Below are 20,496 nucleotides of genomic sequence, written 5' to 3' on the forward strand. Positions count from 1 at the left end.
ACAAACAACAACAAAAAGATAATTAAAAAAAAACAAAAAAAAAAACCCCATTCTTCACAAGCCAGCACCCCCACACCCTCCCACACACATACATACGCCCTTACCCTGTCCCCCCACACCCCCCATTTCTGTTCCTCATGCCCCCCCCCCCCTCTCTCTCTCTCCCCCCCCCGCCAACCCACTCCACCCATACAACACCCCCCACCACCCCACCCCACCCCCCAAAAAAAATCTCCTGGCACGTGTATAATAAGTGTGACACCGTTGTCTCCGAGACATTGACACCATTCTTGTCTTGTGGCACACTGTACTTTTTGACTTGGCATTCAGTTTGATGATGAAAATAATAACCGCAGAATTGTGTGTGATTGGCTCAATCGTTCAGCTCAAAATCGACTGACGAAAAAGATCAAATTAGCCGTCTTCATAATCCATTTTTGCTATCGTTTCTTTCTCCTTTTTTTTTCTTTTTCTTTTTTTTCTGGCATTGAAGTTGGAAAACTGGTGCACAGAAAGAAAGATAAACCAACCAACAGAACTCTTTCACATCCGGAATCAGAGTTATCATCACCCTTTATATATTCCAACACACTGGGTTTTTGTGTTCTGTTTTGTTTTTATACCCATCGCTTTTCCATACTGCACACGAAATAGGTTCTTCTCTTCCAGATTTCCATATGAGAACAGCCACATCCAATCCAATATTTTTCTTCCCCCCAAAATACGGGTGCAGTGAGAGAAAATTCACACACAAACAGATACAACAACAACAACAACAACAAAAAAAAAACCACCCACATCACAAAACCCCAAAAAATCTGTGCTGTCAGAAATATTTCCAAGAACTCCAGCATAGACAAAACGCCACCACCTTCATTCACACCACAATGTCAGAGTCGCTAATCGACATGGCACTGCCTCCCTGTGCATGCTGGGAAGGATGACAATCGTGGTGGTGGTGGTGGTGGTGGTGAGATGGAGGCAGAGAAGCAGCAGCAGCACCACCACCACCACCCATCCCACCACGCTCCCCCACTCCTCCTCCTCCTCCTCCTCTCCCACCTTTCCCTCCTCGCACAGACTCCGTGCTGCCACCACGGCTACTCGACGACAGTCGTGAGCTGGTGGAGCTCTTCTTCAGACCCCCCTCACCTCCACTGTCCTCCTCCTCCCTCGCCACCACCCCTCCTCCACCCCCACCCCCCACCACCACTACCATTCCCGCACTGCCCACCCTCGCTGGACATCAGGCGATCATCGTACAGCGAGAGCCGCACCCCTCCGGCCTTCTTGGCCGGGCGGACGGGCGTCTTGACGCGCCGACGGATCTTCTCGCTGGGGTCAGCAGCGGCGGGCACGGCGGCCAGGCTGTCAAGCTGATGCTGTGACCTCCTCGTGGTCGAGTCTTTGCTGCGATGAACCTCCTCCGCAGAGCTCGAACGCTGTGCTGTGGTACTGGCAGCGCTGCCGCCACTGCTGCCGCTGTCGCTTCGCCTCTGCTTGGGTGGAGCCGGGTTGGTGTGGTCGCCACTGACGACGACCGCGTGTTTCTGCTTCGTTATCGTCGGTTTGTTTGTGGAGTCAGTTGTTGTCGTCGTCGACATATCCGGCTTTGACGAAGACGAAGACTTTTTGTTGGTGTGGAGGAGAGGGGGCTTCCCCCCGCCGAGGGGGGCGGGGCTGTTGTAGTTGTGACCTTTCAAGGACAGGGAGTTGGGCCGACGACGCTGGATGCGTGGACAGCCCTGTGAGGAGGAAGAGGAGGTCAGCTCCGTCTCCTGCCAGCAGGAGTCGGGGTCGTAGTAGTAGTCGACGGAGACACAGGAGGGGTTCTGGTGGTGGTTGTTGTGGAGGTGCAGCAGCTCCGACAGGCTCTTGGAGTGACCCTGACCTTGAACACGCCGCACCGGCTGCTGGTTGACGGCTGGCACGTGCAGCTTGGCCACGCCCACTTCCGCGAACCGCAGCCGGTTCTCCGGGGGGTAGCGCGCCGGCTTCGGTTCCCGCTCCGATCTTTCGGTGGGTCGGAGGTCATCGTCGTTGTCGACGTCTGCTCTGTCCACAAACACGTCGTCTGTCCCCTCGCTCTGACTGTCCCTGGCCGCGGCCGAGGTCGCACTTCCCACGCTGACCTCCCGCGACCTCTCACTGCCGCTGACCTCCCGCGACCTCTCGTCACTGCCAGAATGAGACTCAGACCTTGACCTTCCCTCCCTACCGCCACCACTGCCACCACCACCACCGCCACTGCCGGTGGTGCTTGAGCTTTCTTCTCTTGCGACTGCTTCCACCCCGGAATTTGACTCAGCGGCTCTGGTCGTAGTGGCTGCCACCATTCTGGGGATGGAATCCTCATTCGCCACCACCACTGTCATCTCCCTGGCTGGTGGGACGTTGCGGAGGTTCGAACACGGCCGCGAGGATGCCGCCGCTGCCTGGCGGAGGTTGGGGAAGGCAGAGAGCGCGAGGTTGGTGGGTCTGGTTACCGCGGAGCCGTTGTGAATGGACACCTCTGTGTTGATCGGCTGCAGGTTGGAGTGCTGTGACGAGGAGGACGACGATGGAACCGCTCCTGAGGCATGATGGGAGGGCTGACAGTTGTTGCCGCCACCGGAGTTCCCTCCCCCCGTGATGACAGCGGTGGGGGTGTCCTGGTTCAAATCCTCCACTTCCAAGTCGTCGGCGCGCGAGTAATCGTGCCGGCGGCCGCCCCCGAAGAAATTCAATGCGCTCAGCTTCCACCCAAACTCCTTGGGCCGGATCAGGCGGGACAGCTTATCGCGCAGCGACGACCTCTCACCCCCGCGGCCATAGCTCCTGGCAGAGGACGACGAGGAGGTGGTGTTGGCCACCTTGGGCCGGCCCGAAGAGGGGGCGTTCCCCCCATGCACCTGGTTCTGCAGGTACGGAATCGGCGGGTTCCGGTGACTCAGCGCATCGTTCTGAACCAGTGAGGTCTCCGGCCCGTCACTCAGGTAGTCCGGCGGACTGTCAGCCGCAGCCACTGCAGCAGTTCCGCCAGAAGGGTTCTCGGAGGGGGCGCTCTGCGTGCTGAGCGAGTCGCGACGCTCCTCGGGGAACAACAGCAACGACGATGACGTCCCTCCAGAGGAGGTCAACAGCGTGTTGCCCGAGACCCTCAGCTCTTCGTCGCTGCGCTTGTGTGTGTTGCGCTCCACCGTGGGGTTGCGGCCCCTGTGGGGGCGGAGAACCGTGCTGTTGCGCTCCTGCATCAGGTTGCTGGCCTTGACAGGAAGGGAGAGAGCCAGGGGGACGGGGGGCGCGCCACTGCCGCCACCACCACCACCACCACCGACGACGCCTACACTCTCGCTGGCAGGGGTCACGGGGAGCAAGGTGTCGGTCGTCCCTGTGGAAACGCTGGCGTCCTGCAGCCAGCTGCGAGTCAGCAAGACGGAGGGCGACCTTGATGAGAAGAACTCCCCTCCTCCCCCAACACCGCCACCTCCACAGCTGCTGCTGCTGCCATGGGCATGACCGTTGGCCAGCAGGGGAGCCGTGGAGGTCGAGTCGTTGTCGTGTGCCGTGGGAGCGTGTGTGCCAACATCGGCAGGCTCCGATGTGGTGTCAGCAGCGGTGGTGGTGGTGGTGGTGGTGGTTGTGGTCGTCTCGGTGATGTTGATCATGGCGTTGAGGGTCGGGGTCATGCCTGTTGATGGACAACAAAACTGATGATGAACTTCTTTTTTTTTCCCCCCTCAAATCGTTTCGGGAAGGGGGGGGGGGGGGGGTTGTGGATGTGAGGGGGGAGGGGGGGATTTTTCACAAAGTTTGGACAGGTTGGGTTTTTTTGGGTGAGTGGTAGTGGAATCTTTTTCCTACTTTTTTTGTGTGTGAGAATTTCTTTTTTTGTGTTGTTGTTGTTGTTTGTTTGTTTTGTTTGTTTGGTTTTTTTTACATGCAGGTGATGTGGTTGGTAGTTATCTGTCCATTTTGAACTCACACTTTTTTTTTTTACAGTCCAGCCTGACTACCCAGGCCAGCCCCTCATCAGGGATCATACCAAAGAAAGTGTTTGAAACTTCTGACGCTTGTAATGAATGGATGTAGCTTTCCATTCACCGTTACAAAAAACTACATTACAATGTGCGCGCGCACACACACACACACACACACACACACACAAACACAAGCTCACACACACACACACACACACACACACAAAAAGAACAAACAATCACACTCACACACACAAACAAAAACAAATCACATAAACACACACACCCAAACCAACACTCAAAAAAACAAAACACTCACACATACACGCTCACAAACCAACACTTTAAAAAAAAAAAAAAAAAAAACCCCAACTCACACACACACTCACACCCACACACAAATACATGCACACACACTCACACAAACCAACACTTAGCAAAAACCAACACATGTATACACACTCACAGAAATACACCCCCCCCCCACCATCCCCCCCTCCCCCCTCCAACCCACACAGTTTCAGTAGCTCAAGGAGGCGTCACTGCGTTCGGACAAATCCATATACACTACACCACATCTGCCAAGCAGATGCCTGACCAGCAGCGTAACCCAACACGCTTAGTCAGGCCTTGAGAAAAAAAAAAGAAAAAAAGAAAAGCTCACATAAATAAATAAATAAATAATAATTATAATAAAAAAAAGGTAGTAGTAATGAAAACAACAATAAAATAATAATAATAATAATAAATAAATAAATAATTAAATAAATAAGACATTTATAAATAAATAATTAAATAAATAACACCCCCCCCACCCCCCCCCCCCCCCCCCCAAAACACACACACACAGACAAAGTCTCCTCACCTCTGTGTTTGATCTCATGGGCCCACAGGTTGGGAAGTTCGGACAGCCTCTCTTCAACGCACAGTGCCGTCAGCCTTGCTTCCGCATCTGCGTCCCAGCATTCCTCGATCGTCTCCTTCAACGAGCGCACCGCCTGAAAAAAAACAACAACATAACACGTCAAGGTTGATAGTTAAAGGTCTTTGATGGCCATAGGGGCAGTGAATTCTTCTTCTTCTTCTTCTTTCTTGAAATCTCCTTCTCCTTCTTCTTCTTCTCCTTCTTTCTTGAAATCTTCTTCTTCTTCTGCTTCTTCTTCTTCTCCTTCTTCTTCTCCTTCTTCTCCTCGACCTCCTCCTTCTTTCTTGGTATCTTCTTCTCCTTCTTCTTCTTCTTTTCCTTCTTCTTCTCCTCCCTCTTTCTTGAAATCTTCTTCTTCTTCTTCTTCTTCTTCTCCTTCTTTCTTGAAATCTTCTTCTTCTTCTGCTTCTTCTTCTTCTTCTTCTTCTCCTCGACCTCCTCCTTCTTTCTTGGTATCTTCTTCTCCTTCTTCTTCTCCTTCTTCTTTCTTGAAATCTTCTTCTCCTTCTCCTCCTTCTTTCTTGAAATCTTATTCTCCTTCTTCTTCTCCTCCTCGACCTCCTCCTTCTTTCTTGGTATCTTCTTCTCCTTCTTCTTCTCCTTCTTCTTTCTTGAAATCTTCTCCTTTTTCCTTCGTAGGCTGCGACTCTCACATTTACTCATATACACAAGTGGACTTTTACAAAAAGAGTGGGAAATAATACGAGATTGAAGAACGCCCCTCCCCGCCCCTACCCCCTAAAAAAAAGAACACCCAAAAAACAAACAACAACAACAACAACAAAAACAAAACAAAAAACCCACAATAAAAGATTCTTAAAAAGTGGGGAAAAAATATGATTTACAGGACCCCCCCCTCCCCCCCCAAAAAAAAAAAGTGAGAAAAACACCCAGACAAAAGCAGAAACAAAAAAAGGGAGGAAAAGTAGACTGGAGGACACCCCCCCCCCCACAACCCCCCCCCCCCCCCCCCCCACCCCGCAAAAGAAAAAGAAGAAGAAAGGCAAGGCCTTCAAGACTCACTTGTCACACACACTTTAAGGGGGGGGGGGGGGGGAAACAACAACAACAAAACAAAAGTGGGAAAAAGACAGCACCTCTGAGAACCCTCCCCCCCCCCCCCTTTTTTTCCCCCCACCAAAAAAAACAACAACAAAAAAACACAACCCCTACAACATAACCTACAACAACAAACACAAGAGAGGCAAGGCCTTCAAGACTCACTTGTGACTGAGAGTAAAACACACAAGCTTTTTATGTATTGAGTATAATTTCAAAATGTAAGGTTTAAGATGAGAAAGATCAGTTTAAAGCAAATTAAGTCCCATAACATTAATTACAGAGTAATTTCCCTTCTTTACCATCTGCACCAAAACGTTTGCAAAATAAATAAAACTTCCATGCTTAGCAAAAGAAGTTCCTGTTTGAACAAAAAATGATAATAATGACTCCTCTTGTTGTTGGGTCAGAATATCAGATCAAAGTGCCAAGATTAGAGAATACAAAAAATATAAATATAACAGTAAATGCAGTTTCCATATAATTAGGCCATTCTTTATTTTTCTGTGCCCATCCCAGAGGTGTAAGATTGTTTTAAACAAGATGACTGGAAAGAACTGAATTTTTTTTGTATTTTTATGCCAAATTTGGTGTCAACTGACAAAGTATCTGCAGAGAAAATGTCAATGATAAAGTTTACCACAGACACACAGACACACACATACACAGACAGCCGAACACCGGGTTAAAACATAGACTCACTTTGTTTACACAAGTGAGTCAACAAGGTCAGGGCGTATTCAGACAATCGGGAAGCTGCAAAGAGGTAACAGCGGTTTTCGGAATCCAGACCGAACATCAATGAAATAAACTGTTAATGATTCCGCAATATGGTTAAATTCTGGAGACTTACAACCCGTTATTGCTATGACTATGAAGATTTTTTGTTTCCTGCTATTTTTAAACCAAATTTGGTATTGGCAGACAAAGTATTTCCAGAGAAAATGGCAATGTTAAAATTTACTACGGACATGCACAGACATACAGACACACACACACACGCATAGACAACCGAACACCGGGTTATAACATGGATTCCGTTTACATAAGTGAGTCAACAAAATGGGGGGGGGGGGGGGGGGAATACGAGATGGAAGACCCATACAAAAAACAACAACAAAAAAAACAAAAGTGGGGAAAAGACAGCACCTCTGAGAACCCCCCCCCCACACCCCCTTTCCCCCCCCCCCCCTCCCCCCCCAAAAAAAAACACAAAAAAAAAACAACCCCTACAACATAACCTACAACAACAAAGAAAAAAAAACCCAACCCCACAAAAACCCTGACAGCAGCCTCAGCCTGAGCCTCGGCCTCACCTGGTTGGTCTCCTTCCAGACCTCCGGGAACCTGGGCCTCTTCTTGGCCCTCACCACCATCAGCTGCATCTCCTCAAACGTGGGGCTGGACCCGATCTCCGTCTGGAAAGGGGGAGTGTACTCCGGCACCGGGGCACCTGCAAGGGGAACACCACCCACACAGAACGACCCGCTCAAACTAACGCTCGGCTTCTTCAACTTGTAAGAAGGCTAAACACTCCGCATACAGCATTTGCAAAATGAGCAGCAGTAAAAAAATAAAAATAAAAAAAAGGTCGGGGGGTGGTGTGGGATGGGGGTGTGTTTAAAACAACGTGTCAAAGCAATGTGGTCCCAGTGGAAAAACAACCAAGGGAAGATAATCAAGAACAAAGCTGCCGTCACACACAAGTTGTTTCCCCTTAACTGCACACCTCGATGCATACACGGGCAAGACTTGATCACAAACAAATAATCAAGCAAGCTTCTGGCTGCCAAGTGTTGGCCCAGCGGTGTGTCCTGTCCGCCTAGGTAAAACGAGAGAATCTTGAGCGCATGAGATCGAATCCCACGCTCGCCAGTGTCTTCTTCTTCAGACCTCTGTGTGGTGTGTCTAGACGCCCGTCATTCGGACGAGAGACGATGATAAACTGAGGTCCCGTGTGCAGAATGAACTTAACAGCACTGAAATTAAAAGAACCAACAACAACAACAACAACAACAAAAGGGTTGTCCCTGGCAAAAAAAAAAAAAATTCTGAAGAAGAAAAAAAAATCACTTTGATAGGAAAAGAAATACAATTACAGGATGAACACACACACACACAAATACACACACACAAACACACACACACATACACACACAAAGGAGTTGGTCCTGCACCGTAATGAACTGCTCTATCTCTGGGGAGAGAAGCCCGAATTTCACACAGAGAAACCTGGTGTGGAAAAAATTTTAGTACAACACAAAAACGATAATGAACAACAACAAAAAAAGAAAGAAAAAAAGATGAATAAACAAAAACACTATTACGAATAAAAATGATAATAATAACAACTGTAACAACAACCACACAATAATAATGATAATAACAATAATAATAACAACAACAATAACAAGAATAATCAATACTTTTACAGCATCCTGTCCATGAAAATTGCTCCGAGTGCGTTACAAAATGCACGTTACGCACAACACATTACATCAAAGTTACAGATAAAAAAAAAGAATGTACCTAGCAATATAAACAACACATCACAACACAACACAACACAATACTTCTTATTGTTCATTGGATGGACACCCCAGTCATATAACATAATACAACACAAAGAAAAGACAAGACAATATACTGCTTCTTCTTTTCGCTGGTTAGACACCGCCAGTCACAGAACAGAACAAAACACAACACAATAAAACGCAGCACAATACGACTTCTTCTTTTCCTTCATCTGATACAACACAACACAACACAGCACAGCACAGCACATCACAACACAACACAACACAACACAGCACAGCACAACACAACACAGCACAGCACAGCACAACACAACACAGCACAGCACAGCACAACACAGCACAGCACAGCACAGCACAGCACAACACAGCACAGCACAGCACAGCACAACACAGCACAGCACAGCACAACACAGCACAGCACAGCACAGCACAACACAACACAGCACAGCACAACACCATTTCTCCTTCATTTGATACAACACAACACCATTTCTCCTTCAACTGATACAACACAACACAACACAACACCATTTCTCCTTCATCTGATACAACACAACACAACACCATGTCTCCTTCATTTGATACAACACAACACAACACTAATTCTTCTTCATCTGATACAACACACCACACCACACATCTCACCACACCACACCACACCACATCCAACATACCACACCACACCACATTAATCACACATCACACCACACCACACCACACCAATCACATCACACCACACCACACTGCACCACACCAAACCACATCCATCACACCACACCACACCACATCCATCACACCACACCACTCCACATCCATCACACCACACCACTCCACATCCATCACACCACACCACATCCATCACACCACACCACTCCACATCCATCACACCACACCACACCCATCACACCACACCACTCCACATCCATCACACCACACCACTCCACATCCATCACACCACTCCACATCCATCACACCACACCACATCCATCACACCGCACCACTCCACATCCATCACACCACACCACTCCACATCCATCACACCACACCACACCCATCACACCACACCACTCCACACCCATCACACCACACCACTCCACACCCATCACACCACACCACATCCATCACACCGCACCACTCCACATCCATCACACCACACCACTCCACATCCATCACACCACTCCACATCCATCACACCACTCCACATCCATCACACCACACCACTCCACATCCATCACACCACACCACTCCACATCCATCACACCACACCACTCCACATCCATCACACCACACCACACCCATCACACCACACCACTCCACACCCATCACACCACACCACTCCACACCCATCACACCACACCACACCACACCCATCACACCACACCACACCACATCCATCACACCACACCACATCCATCACACCACACCACACCCATCACACCACACCACTCCACATCCATCACACCACTCCACACCCATCACACCACACCACACCACATCCATCACACCACTCCACACCCATCACACCACACCACACCCATCACACCACACCACTCCACATCCATCACACCACACCACTCCACATCCATCACACCACACCACCCCACACCGCACCACACCACATCACACCGTCACGGCACCTTGGTACAGGTCCACACAGCGCATGGCAATCTCCCACAGCACCAGACCACACCACACCACACCACACCACATCCATCACACCACACCACATCCATCACACCACACCCATCACATTACACCACACCAAACATACCAGATCACACCACACCACATCCAACACACCACACCACACAACATCCAACACACCACACCAACCCACATCACACCACACCGTCACTGCACCTTGGTACAGGTCCACACAGCGCATGGCAATCTCCCACAGCACCAGACCACACCACACCACACCACATCCATCACACCACCCCACTCCACATCACACCACACCACATCCATCACATCACACCACACTGTCACAGCACCTTGGTACAGGTCCACACAGCGCATGGCAATCTCCCACAGCACCAGACCACACCACACCACACCACACCACACCACATCCATCACACCACACCACACCACATTAATCACACCTCACACCACACCACACCACACCACACCACACCACACCACACTGTCACAGCACCTTGGTACAGGTCCACACAGCGCATGGCAATCTCCCACAGCACCAGCCCCAGGGCGTAGATGTCAATCTGTTTGAGGGACGCCTCGCAGTCCCTCAGGTTCACCGCCCCGTCCAGCAGCTCTGGAGCCATGTAGCGCAGTGTGCCCACCTGTTCACACACAGTGAGGGCCTAGAGGTAACGCGTCCGCCTAGGAAGCGAGAGAGAATCTGAGCGCGCTGGTTCGAATCACGGTTCAGCTGCCGATACTTTCTCCCCCCCTCCACTAGACCTTGAGTGGTGGTCTGGACGCTAGTCATTCGGATGAGATGATAAACTGAGGTCCCGTGTGCTAGCAATGACTTAGCGCACGTAAAAGAACCCACGGCAACAAAAGGGTTGTTCCTGGCAAAATTCTGTAGAAAAATCCACTTCAATAGGAAAAACAAACAAAAAAACTGCATGCAGGAAAAAATACAAAAAAAATGGGTGGTGCTGTAGTGTAGCGACGCGCTCTCCCTGGGGAGAGCAGCCCGAATTTCACACAGATAAATCTGTTGTGATAAAAAGAAATACAAATACAAATACACACACACACACACACACACACACTCCAAGGAAATAAGCAATATACTAGAAAGAAGAAGTTTGTATTATATTCCATGTTTGGTGATACATATACTTACCATGTCAAACTGATGCAAACTAGGCCTATCAGTTTGCTCTGCTTGGCCAAATTTCGTGCGGATAACAGTGAAAAGACGACCTGTCTTGCCTGGTCCGCTCTTAGCCAATCAAAACGCCTCTAAAAACTATAAGCGCTGAATCATTCCTTTGGCCAAGGCTCTCCACGCCATCTTGTCAGGTTTATGCTCCGTCTCGTCTTACGCTTTTTTTGGCTATTAAGCGTATTCATTTGGCCTTATTCTGCTGCATGCGGCTTGTGTTTATTGAATTCTTACATTCTGTGTACTCGATTCGACTCGACCCCCTCGATTCGTTCATTTTTCTCTGGACTACCTCTAAGCTGATCCTGTCTTTCCGTTCTCTGTTGGGGATCGGATTTTCGCTGGGTGCCTAAGCGCGGGTACCATGCCTCGTATGCCATCCCACGACGGCAGGAATCATGAGGCTGGGACTGAGACCCGGCAAGAGACTCTCCCAGGCCTAGAGCTCATGATTCCTCCCGACAGGGACCGTGGCGAAGCGTCTTTAGACGCTGATCATGGAGGCAACACTCGTACCAGTAAAACAGTCATGAAGGGGACTGGGGGGGAAAGGGGTACGAGCATCGCCTCATATAGGTGCTTGAATTCAAGTCGAAAACCTCGTCAGTTGACTCTCTCAGACTTTGGTCCGATTCGCAGACCAATTCTCAGTTTAGCTCTCAGACTATTATCAACTTCATTACAGACCAAGTATTGTTCTAATGTCAAGTGCATATGCTTTAGTAACCTAATTTTTGACTGTAGCTTGATGAAGCCTTATGTGCACGAAAGTGTGTCTTCACAAGTGACTGAGAACGTTGATGTTTTTGACTTTCTGCATTCATTATCAGTTGTTTCGCTTGTCAGTTTAACGACTTCTCATTTACGAAGTCCTTTAGTAATTTCCTGTAATTGTATTTAGATTTTTTTTTTCAAATTTCACCCACATTTCACCCTCATTTGCCCAGTTTCCCCCAACCCTCCATTCATTCACATCTCCCACCCCTTCTAACCGACAATACTCAAATGTATTCATAAATACTTTAACAAAATGTCTTCAATCACCGATATGTGTGACGGGACATTAAACAAAAATTCCTCATGATTCAGCGCTTATAGCTTTTAGAGGCGTTTGACTGGCTAAGAGCGGACCGGGCAAGACGGCTCGTCTTTTCACTGTTAGCCGCGCGAAATTTGGCCAAGCAGAGCAAACCGATAGGCCTAGTTTGCATCAGTTTGACATGGTACAGTATATGACACCAAAATTCCTCCTTACACACACACACAGACACACAAGAAGACAGATTGTGCAACAAGTGTAACATCCTGGAAGACGAAATCCATCTTCTTGATCATTGTATTAAATATAAAACCTTAAGGCAACAATTTTTAAAGGATATTCAAAATTCGAATAACACAGGACATATTCCCAGTCAGGTGATGCTAACAGATGATGAATATATACAAACAAGATTAGGAAAATTTGTGTATGAATGCTGCTGCAATTTACCGCATTAACTGATTGATAAATTGTGTGTTTTTCATTCGTTCATTCATTTACCATTGCAATTGTGTCTTATAAACCTTACGGTTTCATGACAATAAAATCTATTCTATTCTATTCTACACACACACACACACATACGCACAGGGAAGCAGAGCCACTACAAAATGCTGGACTGTTTCTGTATACACGTGTATTCATGTACACTTAGTAGTGTCTAGTGTGTGTGTTCTAATGTAGGGTTTATCATGCTGCATTGTATCACAGTGTATTGTGGTGTGGTGAAATGTAGTGTACCGTATTGTAGTGGGTTTTTTTTTGTATTTATGTATCAATGTGCATTGATGTATAGTGCAGTGCAGTGCAGTGTAGTGCAGTGCAGTGTAGTGCAGTGCAGTGCAGTGTAGTGTAGTGTAGTGTAGTGTAGTGTAGTGTTGTGTTTTTTTTGTGTATTGATGTATCAATGTGCATTGATGTATAGTGTAGTGTAGTGTAGTGTAGTGTAGTGTAGTGTAGTGGGGTTTTTTTTGTGTACTGATGTATCAATGTGCATTGATGTATAGTGTAGTGTAGTGTAGTGTAGTGTAGTTAATATAATAATATCAAACAGCATTGTATGGTGGTATGTTGTGCTGAAAAGCATTGTATTGTAATGTACCGCATTGTACTGTAACGCACTGTACTGCAATGCATTGTATTCTATTGTATTGTACTGTACTGTACTGCAATGCACTGCACCATATTGCAATTTGTGTACCTATCCGAGTGGATTTCTTCCACAGAAATTCTGCCACAGGACAACGCTACTTGTTGCCATGGGTTCTTTTTCAGCTGCACCACAAAGTACGCCGCTGCACACGGGACCTTGGTTTATCATCTCATGCCAAAGACTGGAAGCTCAGTAAAGTTTGATTTTCCAGTCAAACTTAAGGAGAAAGGGCGAGAGCGGGATTCGAACCCACACCCTCACAGACTCTCTATATTGGCAGCTGAGCGTCTTAACTCTCTCTCCGGACGAAGGAATGCTCTAGCAATAAATGCAACGAATGCTCAAGCGAGCATGGGTATGGTGATTCGGGGTGAAAAATTGGCAGTATTTTCTACATATGGCAAAACTGTAAAAATAAGATGAGAAATTTGATTGTTTTATATGTAATAGCTCACGCATTCCTACACAAAACGTATTCGGATTCGGACGAAGGAATGGAATAGCATTCTCCGAAAGTAAAATTCCATCATGCACTGTACACGTGATTCTGTGATTAGCCAAGCAGAGTGCGCTATTCTGGGTCACTCCACAATCGAACAGTATGATTGGTCAGCCTGGGATGTGTGGCCTGTCTCGCACACACGCTGACAAAGTCACTGACCGGTCGTCTGCTCGCATGCCAGCCTGTTAGCAAAGCGAGCTCTTCTCAGGATGTTGTGAAGCGAACAAGGCAGTGACGGCAACGTTTTAGGGTTGCCGAAGTACTTGAAATGCTACAAACTGAAGGGTCGGACACTGAAGAGGTGGATGATGACGAAGAAGAAAGCGAATTTAATGCAGAAAGCGAGCATGGGTATGGTGATTCGGGGTGAAAAATTGGCAGTATTTTCTACATATGGCAAAACTGTAAAAATAAGATGAGAAATTTGATTTTTTTTTTTTTATATGTAATAGCTCAACACGTAATAAACCAGTTCTGAAAGTTTCATTTTCTTACACAGTATTTTGTATTTTTTGTAATTTTTTTCCAAACCCTTACAAATGGGCCGTCTGTGGGGAAAAGCAAGGGAGAAAACTTGTCGTCCTGAGTGAGTTAACCATTCCGCCACTTTCCTCCTCTTCTATGTCCTATATATATATATACACTATATCCTATTCAATCGCACTGCGCATCATGCTGCACGGCATCGCACCGTGCTGCACCGCACTGTACCCTGACTCACATCCGTCAGAGACGTCTGCTCCGCCACCTCGGCGTGACCTTTCTTGATCAGCTTTGACCCCATCGTCGCTATGGCGAAGCCCAGGTCGGAGACGACGCAGGTGAGGTCGGGTCGCACCAGGATGTTGCGGGTGTTGAGGTCACGGTGCGCCAGGACCGGCTTGAACTGGTCTGGAACCAAACCGGCAGCAGTAGAATTAAGAGTTGAATGGAATAGAACAGAGTAGAATATGGATAGCGTAGAGCAGAGTAATCAAATCAAATGAGTAGAATAGCAGTAAAATAAAGAGTAGAGTAGAGTAGAACAGAGTGGAGGAGAGGAGAGTAGGGTAGAGTAGCAGTAAAAGACAGTAGAGTAGATAGAGTTGAACAGAACAGAACAGAGTAGAGGAGACAACAGGAGAGGAGAGGAGAGGAGAGTAGGGTAGAATACAGTAGCAGTAAAACAAGAGAGTAGAGTAGATAGAGTTGAACAGAACAGAACATAATAGAGTAGATGAGACGACAGGAGAGGAGAGGAGAGGAGAGGAGAGGAGAGTAGCGCAGGTTAGAATACAGTAGCAGTAAAAGAGAGTAGAGTAGAACAGAACAGAACAAGTAGAACAGAGAGGAGAAGAGGAGAAGACAGGAGAGGAGAGTAGAGTAGGATAGAGTAGCAGTAAAACAGAGCAGATTAGAGTAGGATAGAGTAGAACAGAACAGAAGAGAGGAGGGCAGAGTAGAGTAGCAGTAAAAGAGAGTAGAATAGAATAGAGTAGAGTAGAACAGATCACAGTAGAGGAGAGGACAGGAGAGTAGAGGAGAGCAGAGTAGGGTAGAGTAGAGCAGAACAGAGTAATAATCAAGTCAAATGAAATCAAATCAAGTTATGGTGCTTAGAGTTTGAGCCTCCCCAACCACTAAGGCCTCAGAGTAGAGAGATAAGAGCAGAGTGGAGTAGAGTACAGTAGAGTAGAGGAGAGTAGAGAACGATATGTCGGCAAGCAAATGAGACCGTGCCTTGACAATAAGTTGGCAATGCTGACCCACATGAACAACCACACACATGTACACCTGCACTCTCTCTCTCTCTCTCTCACCTTACCAGCTCTCTGAATGCTGGTATGCAAATAAGACAGTGCCTTGTAAACAGAGTAAGCCATGCTGACCCCACCCCACAAGCACCTTAGCAACAGAGTAAGCACGCTGACTTCACCCCAAACTCACACATAATTATGTACATGTGCACTCACACACACACACATACACGCGCACACACCCACACACACACATACAAACCTTACCAGCTTTCTGAATGTCGGTATGCAGGTGAGACAGCGCCTTGGCGACGGAGTAAGCCATGCTGACCATGGTGGGCCAGTCCAGCGTGTTGTTCTTCAGGTAGCCGTTCAGCGACCCCAGGGGGAAGTACGACATCACGATCATCAACTGCGCCCACCCTAAGAATGATAATAATAATAATAATAAAGATAAATTAGTATTTATCTACGCAAGCAGAAGATCAAATACGCACGTTAAAGATCCTGTAATCCATGTCAATGTTCAGCGGAGTTTGGAAACAAGAACATACCCAGCATGCACACCTACGCACCTATGGCTGCCTACGGAGTGATGGCCTAGGAAGCGAGAGAATGTGACCGCGCTGGTTCAAATCACGGCTCAGCCGCTGATATTTCCTCCCCCTCCACTAGACCTTGAGTGGTGGTCTGGACGCTAGTCATTCGGATGAGACGATAAACCGAGGTCCCGTGTGCAGCATGCACTTAGCGCACGCAAAAGAACCCACGGCAACCAAAGGGTTGTTCCTTGCAAAATTCTGTAGAAAAATCCACTTCAATTGGAAAAAACAAAACTGCACACAGAAAAAAAAAAAAAAAAAAAAAGGGGTGGTGCTGTAGTGTAGCGATGCGCTCACCCTGGGGAGAGCAGCCCGAATTTCACACAGAGAGAAATCTGTCGTGATAAAAAGAGAAATGCAAATACAAATACATGGTGAGGTAACACGTTAACTCACTCAGTACGGCCAGTCCTCTCTTCTCCTCTACACAGACCCCTCGGATGTCCAGTGGGTGTCTGAATGACCCAACCTTTAGCTTCCGTCGTCAGAATTGTGGTATTCTTTGTCAACATTCACCTCATCAGTATAAGAGCCTTCCGCTTGCAATATTTTGATGATGGTAATGGGGGTGAAACGCTGTCAATGTCGTCTCTTTCACCGTTCGTATGGAAAGAGTTAAAGCCCACTTGTGTACATACGAGTGAACGTGAGGAGTTGCAGCCTACAAGCGAAGAAGACGACGACTTATACAGTGCTAAACCTTGTGCAGAGACAAATCAAAGCGCTTTCACACCAGTCAGTCACACTCATGCATAACTCTAAAACCAGCGAGAAACTGAAAAACAAAGAAGAGGCTGGGGGAAGGAGGCTATTTTGGGAAGAGGTGGGGGTAGGGTTAACTCACTCAGTACGGCCAGTCCTCTCTTCTCCTCTACACAGACCCTTTGGATGTCCAGTGGGTGTTTCAATGACCCAACCTTTAGCTTCCATCATCAGAACTGTGGTATTCTTTGTCAACATTCACCTCTTCAGTATAAGAGCCTTCCGCTTGCAATATTTTGATGATGGTAATTGGGGTGAAACGCTGTTAACGTCATCTCTTTCGCCGTTCGTATGGAGAGAGTTAAGGAGCTATAGAATCTACATGTTCTATGTGCTCAATTTCACACTGGAGAGAGATGGACAATTTCCATTCTAGGGCACTGAAGGGGCTACCAAAAAAAAAAAAAAATCCCATGCCAGAGTCTTCCATCTCTCTCTCTCACACACACACACACACAAGCACGCACACACACACACTCATCCCACCAACTCTTCCCATCACTCCATCCCCCCCCCAATCCCCCTGTGCCCCAAACCCCCCCACACACACATGTACTGCTCCCCCACCTATTTTACAAGAACGCTGTGACAAATTATAAAATTGAACCATATTTAAAGAATACAGCAAATACACAACACAGGAAAGCACTGACCATGTTACGAATCAGCGCCCATGACTTACAAATCGAACAGGGAAGATATAAAAATTCACCGAAAGAACAAAGACTGTGTGATATTTGTAACAGTTTAGAAGATGAGATTCACCTTTTAGACAATTGTGTAAAGTACAATACTTACAGACACAGATTCCTAATCGATATATGTCGTCCAAATGCAAAGCCTAGTGAACTGATCCTTCTAACAGAAATACAGCCAAGACTGGCGAAATTTGTTCATGAATGTTTCTCTTCTTAATATGCTCATGTTTATGTTTCATTGTGTCTTATAAACTTTAAGGTTTTATGACAATAAAAAGTATTCTATTCTATCCTATTCTATTCACACACACACACACACACACACACACACACCTTCCTGCGTGATGCGCTCGTCAGCGCCGTAGAACTTGACCAGTCCCTGGTGGTCCATGAAGGGGAGGCGATAGAGGGAGCGCTCGTTGTTGTAGTACTCGCGGTAGTGGGGCGAGTAGATCTTCACCGCCACGTCACGGTCCTCCAGCTTGCCTCGCCACACCTGAACATTTAATAATAATAATAACAATAATGGATACTTATATAGCACACTATCCAGAAATCTGCTCTAGGTGCTTTACAAAAACGCTTTTGTTAACATAAAACATTATATCTATGTTACATACACACACCAAAATGTGACCACACACACACACACACACACACACACACACACACACACACACGCACGCATGCATGCACGCACACACACACACACTGCATACATACATTTTAACATACATGTGTATCTAACAGCTACCCTAACACATACGCACACAAAGGCAGGCACAAACTTACATAAACACACGCACACACAATACACTTGTATACACAATACAAACATTTGTCGTCATCATTGTTATCATTATTATCATCATTGTTGTTGTTATTCTTGCTGTTGTTAATGTCTTCTTCTTTTTTTTCATTGAAGTTGCTGATGATATTATTATCATTATTATCATTGTTGTTGATGATGTTATTATTGTTATTATCATCATTATCATTGTTGTTATTATTCTTGTTGTTGTTATCATTCTTGCTGTTGTTAATGTCATTATTATTGTTGTAGTTTGTTTGTGGTTTTTTATTTTATCAATGTTGCTGATGTTATTATTATCATTATTATCATTATCATTGTTGTTGTTGATGATGATGTTATTATTGTTATTATTATCATTATTATTGTTGTTGTTGATGTTATTATTGTTGTTGATATCTTTGTTATTATCATCACTGTTATTGATGTTAATATTGTTGTTCTTATTGTTTTTTTGTTTTTTTTATGTTGATACTGTTGTTATTATCATTGTTGTCATTGTCATTGTTATGATTGTTTTTTGATGTTAATACTGTTGTTATTATCATTGTTGTCATTGTTGTTGTTATCACTGTTGTTGATATCTTTGTTATTATCATCACTGTTATTGACGTTAATATTGTTGTTCTTATTGTTTGTTTGTTTTTATGTTGATACTGTTGTTATTATCATTGTTGTCATTGTCATTGTTATGATTGTTTTTTTGATGTTAATACTGTTGTTATTATCATTGTTGTTTGTTATCATTGTTGTTGATGTTGTTGTTGTTGTTGTATTGGCGGTAGTGGGGTGGGTAGACCTTTACCGCCGCGTCACGGTCCTCTAGCTTGTCCCTCCAACACCTGGACATTTGTCGTTATCATTATTATCATTATCATCATTGTTGTTGTTATTCTTCTTATTGTTGTTGTTGTTGTTATCATTCTTGCTGTTGTTAATGTCATTACTATTGTTGTAGTTTTTTTAAATTTTTTTTTATATCAATGTTGCTGATGTTATTATTATCATTATTGTCATTATCGTTGTTGTTGTTGTTATTATTATTATCATTATTATTGTTGTTGTTGATGTTATCATTGTTGTTGATGTCTTTGTTATTATTATCACTGTTATTGATGTTAATATTGTTGTTCTTATTGTTTTTGTTTTTTTTATGTTGATACTGTTATTATCATTGTTGTTATCATTGTTGTCATTGTCATTGCTATTATTGTTTTTTTATGTTAATACTGTTGTTATTATCACTGTTGTTATCACTGTTGCCATTATTGTTGTTATTATTGTTGTTGTTGTCGTCGTTATCATCATCGTTGTTGTTAATGTTATCATTATTGTTACTATTACTATTGTTGTCATTATTGTTGTTGATGTTGTTGTTGTTCTTACTAATATCATCATTATCATTATTTATCATCATCATTATTATCACTATTGTTGTTGTTCTTGATATCATCATCATCATTATCACTGTTGCTGTTGTTGTTATCATCATAATTGTTTTTGTTGTCACCATCATCATCACTATCAGTATCACTGTTGATGTTATCATTATTATTTCTATTATTGCTGTTGTTGTTATTATCATCGTCATTATTACTGTTACTGTTGTTGTTGTTATTATTATTATTATTATTGTTGTTGTTGTTTTTGTAATAATCATAATCATTATCACTGTTACTGTTGTTGTTATCATCATTATCCTTAGCAAAATATTATCATTATCACTGGTATTATTATCATTATTGTTTTTGCTGTTGATGCTGTTTTGTTTTTTTTAACAACCAACCAAACAAAACCAAAAAAAAACCAACAAAAGAAACACGACAAAAACAGATGAAAACAACACA

General features: G+C 45.3%; 1 protein-coding gene across 1 annotated transcript in view; it reads right to left on the reverse strand.

Moving 5' to 3' along the window:
• Positions 1–239: 239 nt before the first annotated feature.
• The window catches only part of LOC143276663 (uncharacterized), a 118,316-nt gene continuing 98,059 nt past the window's right edge, over positions 240–20,496 (reverse strand). The window contains exons 5-11 of the mRNA XM_076581287.1: positions 18,172–18,334; positions 16,044–16,199; positions 14,762–14,931; positions 10,642–10,789; positions 7,260–7,396; positions 4,825–4,957; positions 240–3,670 (exon numbers count right to left, since the gene is read on the reverse strand). Of these exons, the coding sequence (XP_076437402.1) occupies positions 1,149–3,670; positions 4,825–4,957; positions 7,260–7,396; positions 10,642–10,789; positions 14,762–14,931; positions 16,044–16,199; positions 18,172–18,334 (3,429 nt within the window). The 3' untranslated portion in view covers positions 240–1,148. The remainder of the gene's footprint in view (positions 3,671–4,824; positions 4,958–7,259; positions 7,397–10,641; positions 10,790–14,761; positions 14,932–16,043; positions 16,200–18,171; positions 18,335–20,496) is intronic.

The sequence above is a fragment of the Babylonia areolata genome, chromosome 32 (genome assembly GCF_041734735.1).
Source record: "Babylonia areolata isolate BAREFJ2019XMU chromosome 32, ASM4173473v1, whole genome shotgun sequence".
Classification (NCBI taxonomy): Eukaryota; Metazoa; Mollusca; class Gastropoda; order Neogastropoda; family Buccinidae; genus Babylonia; species Babylonia areolata.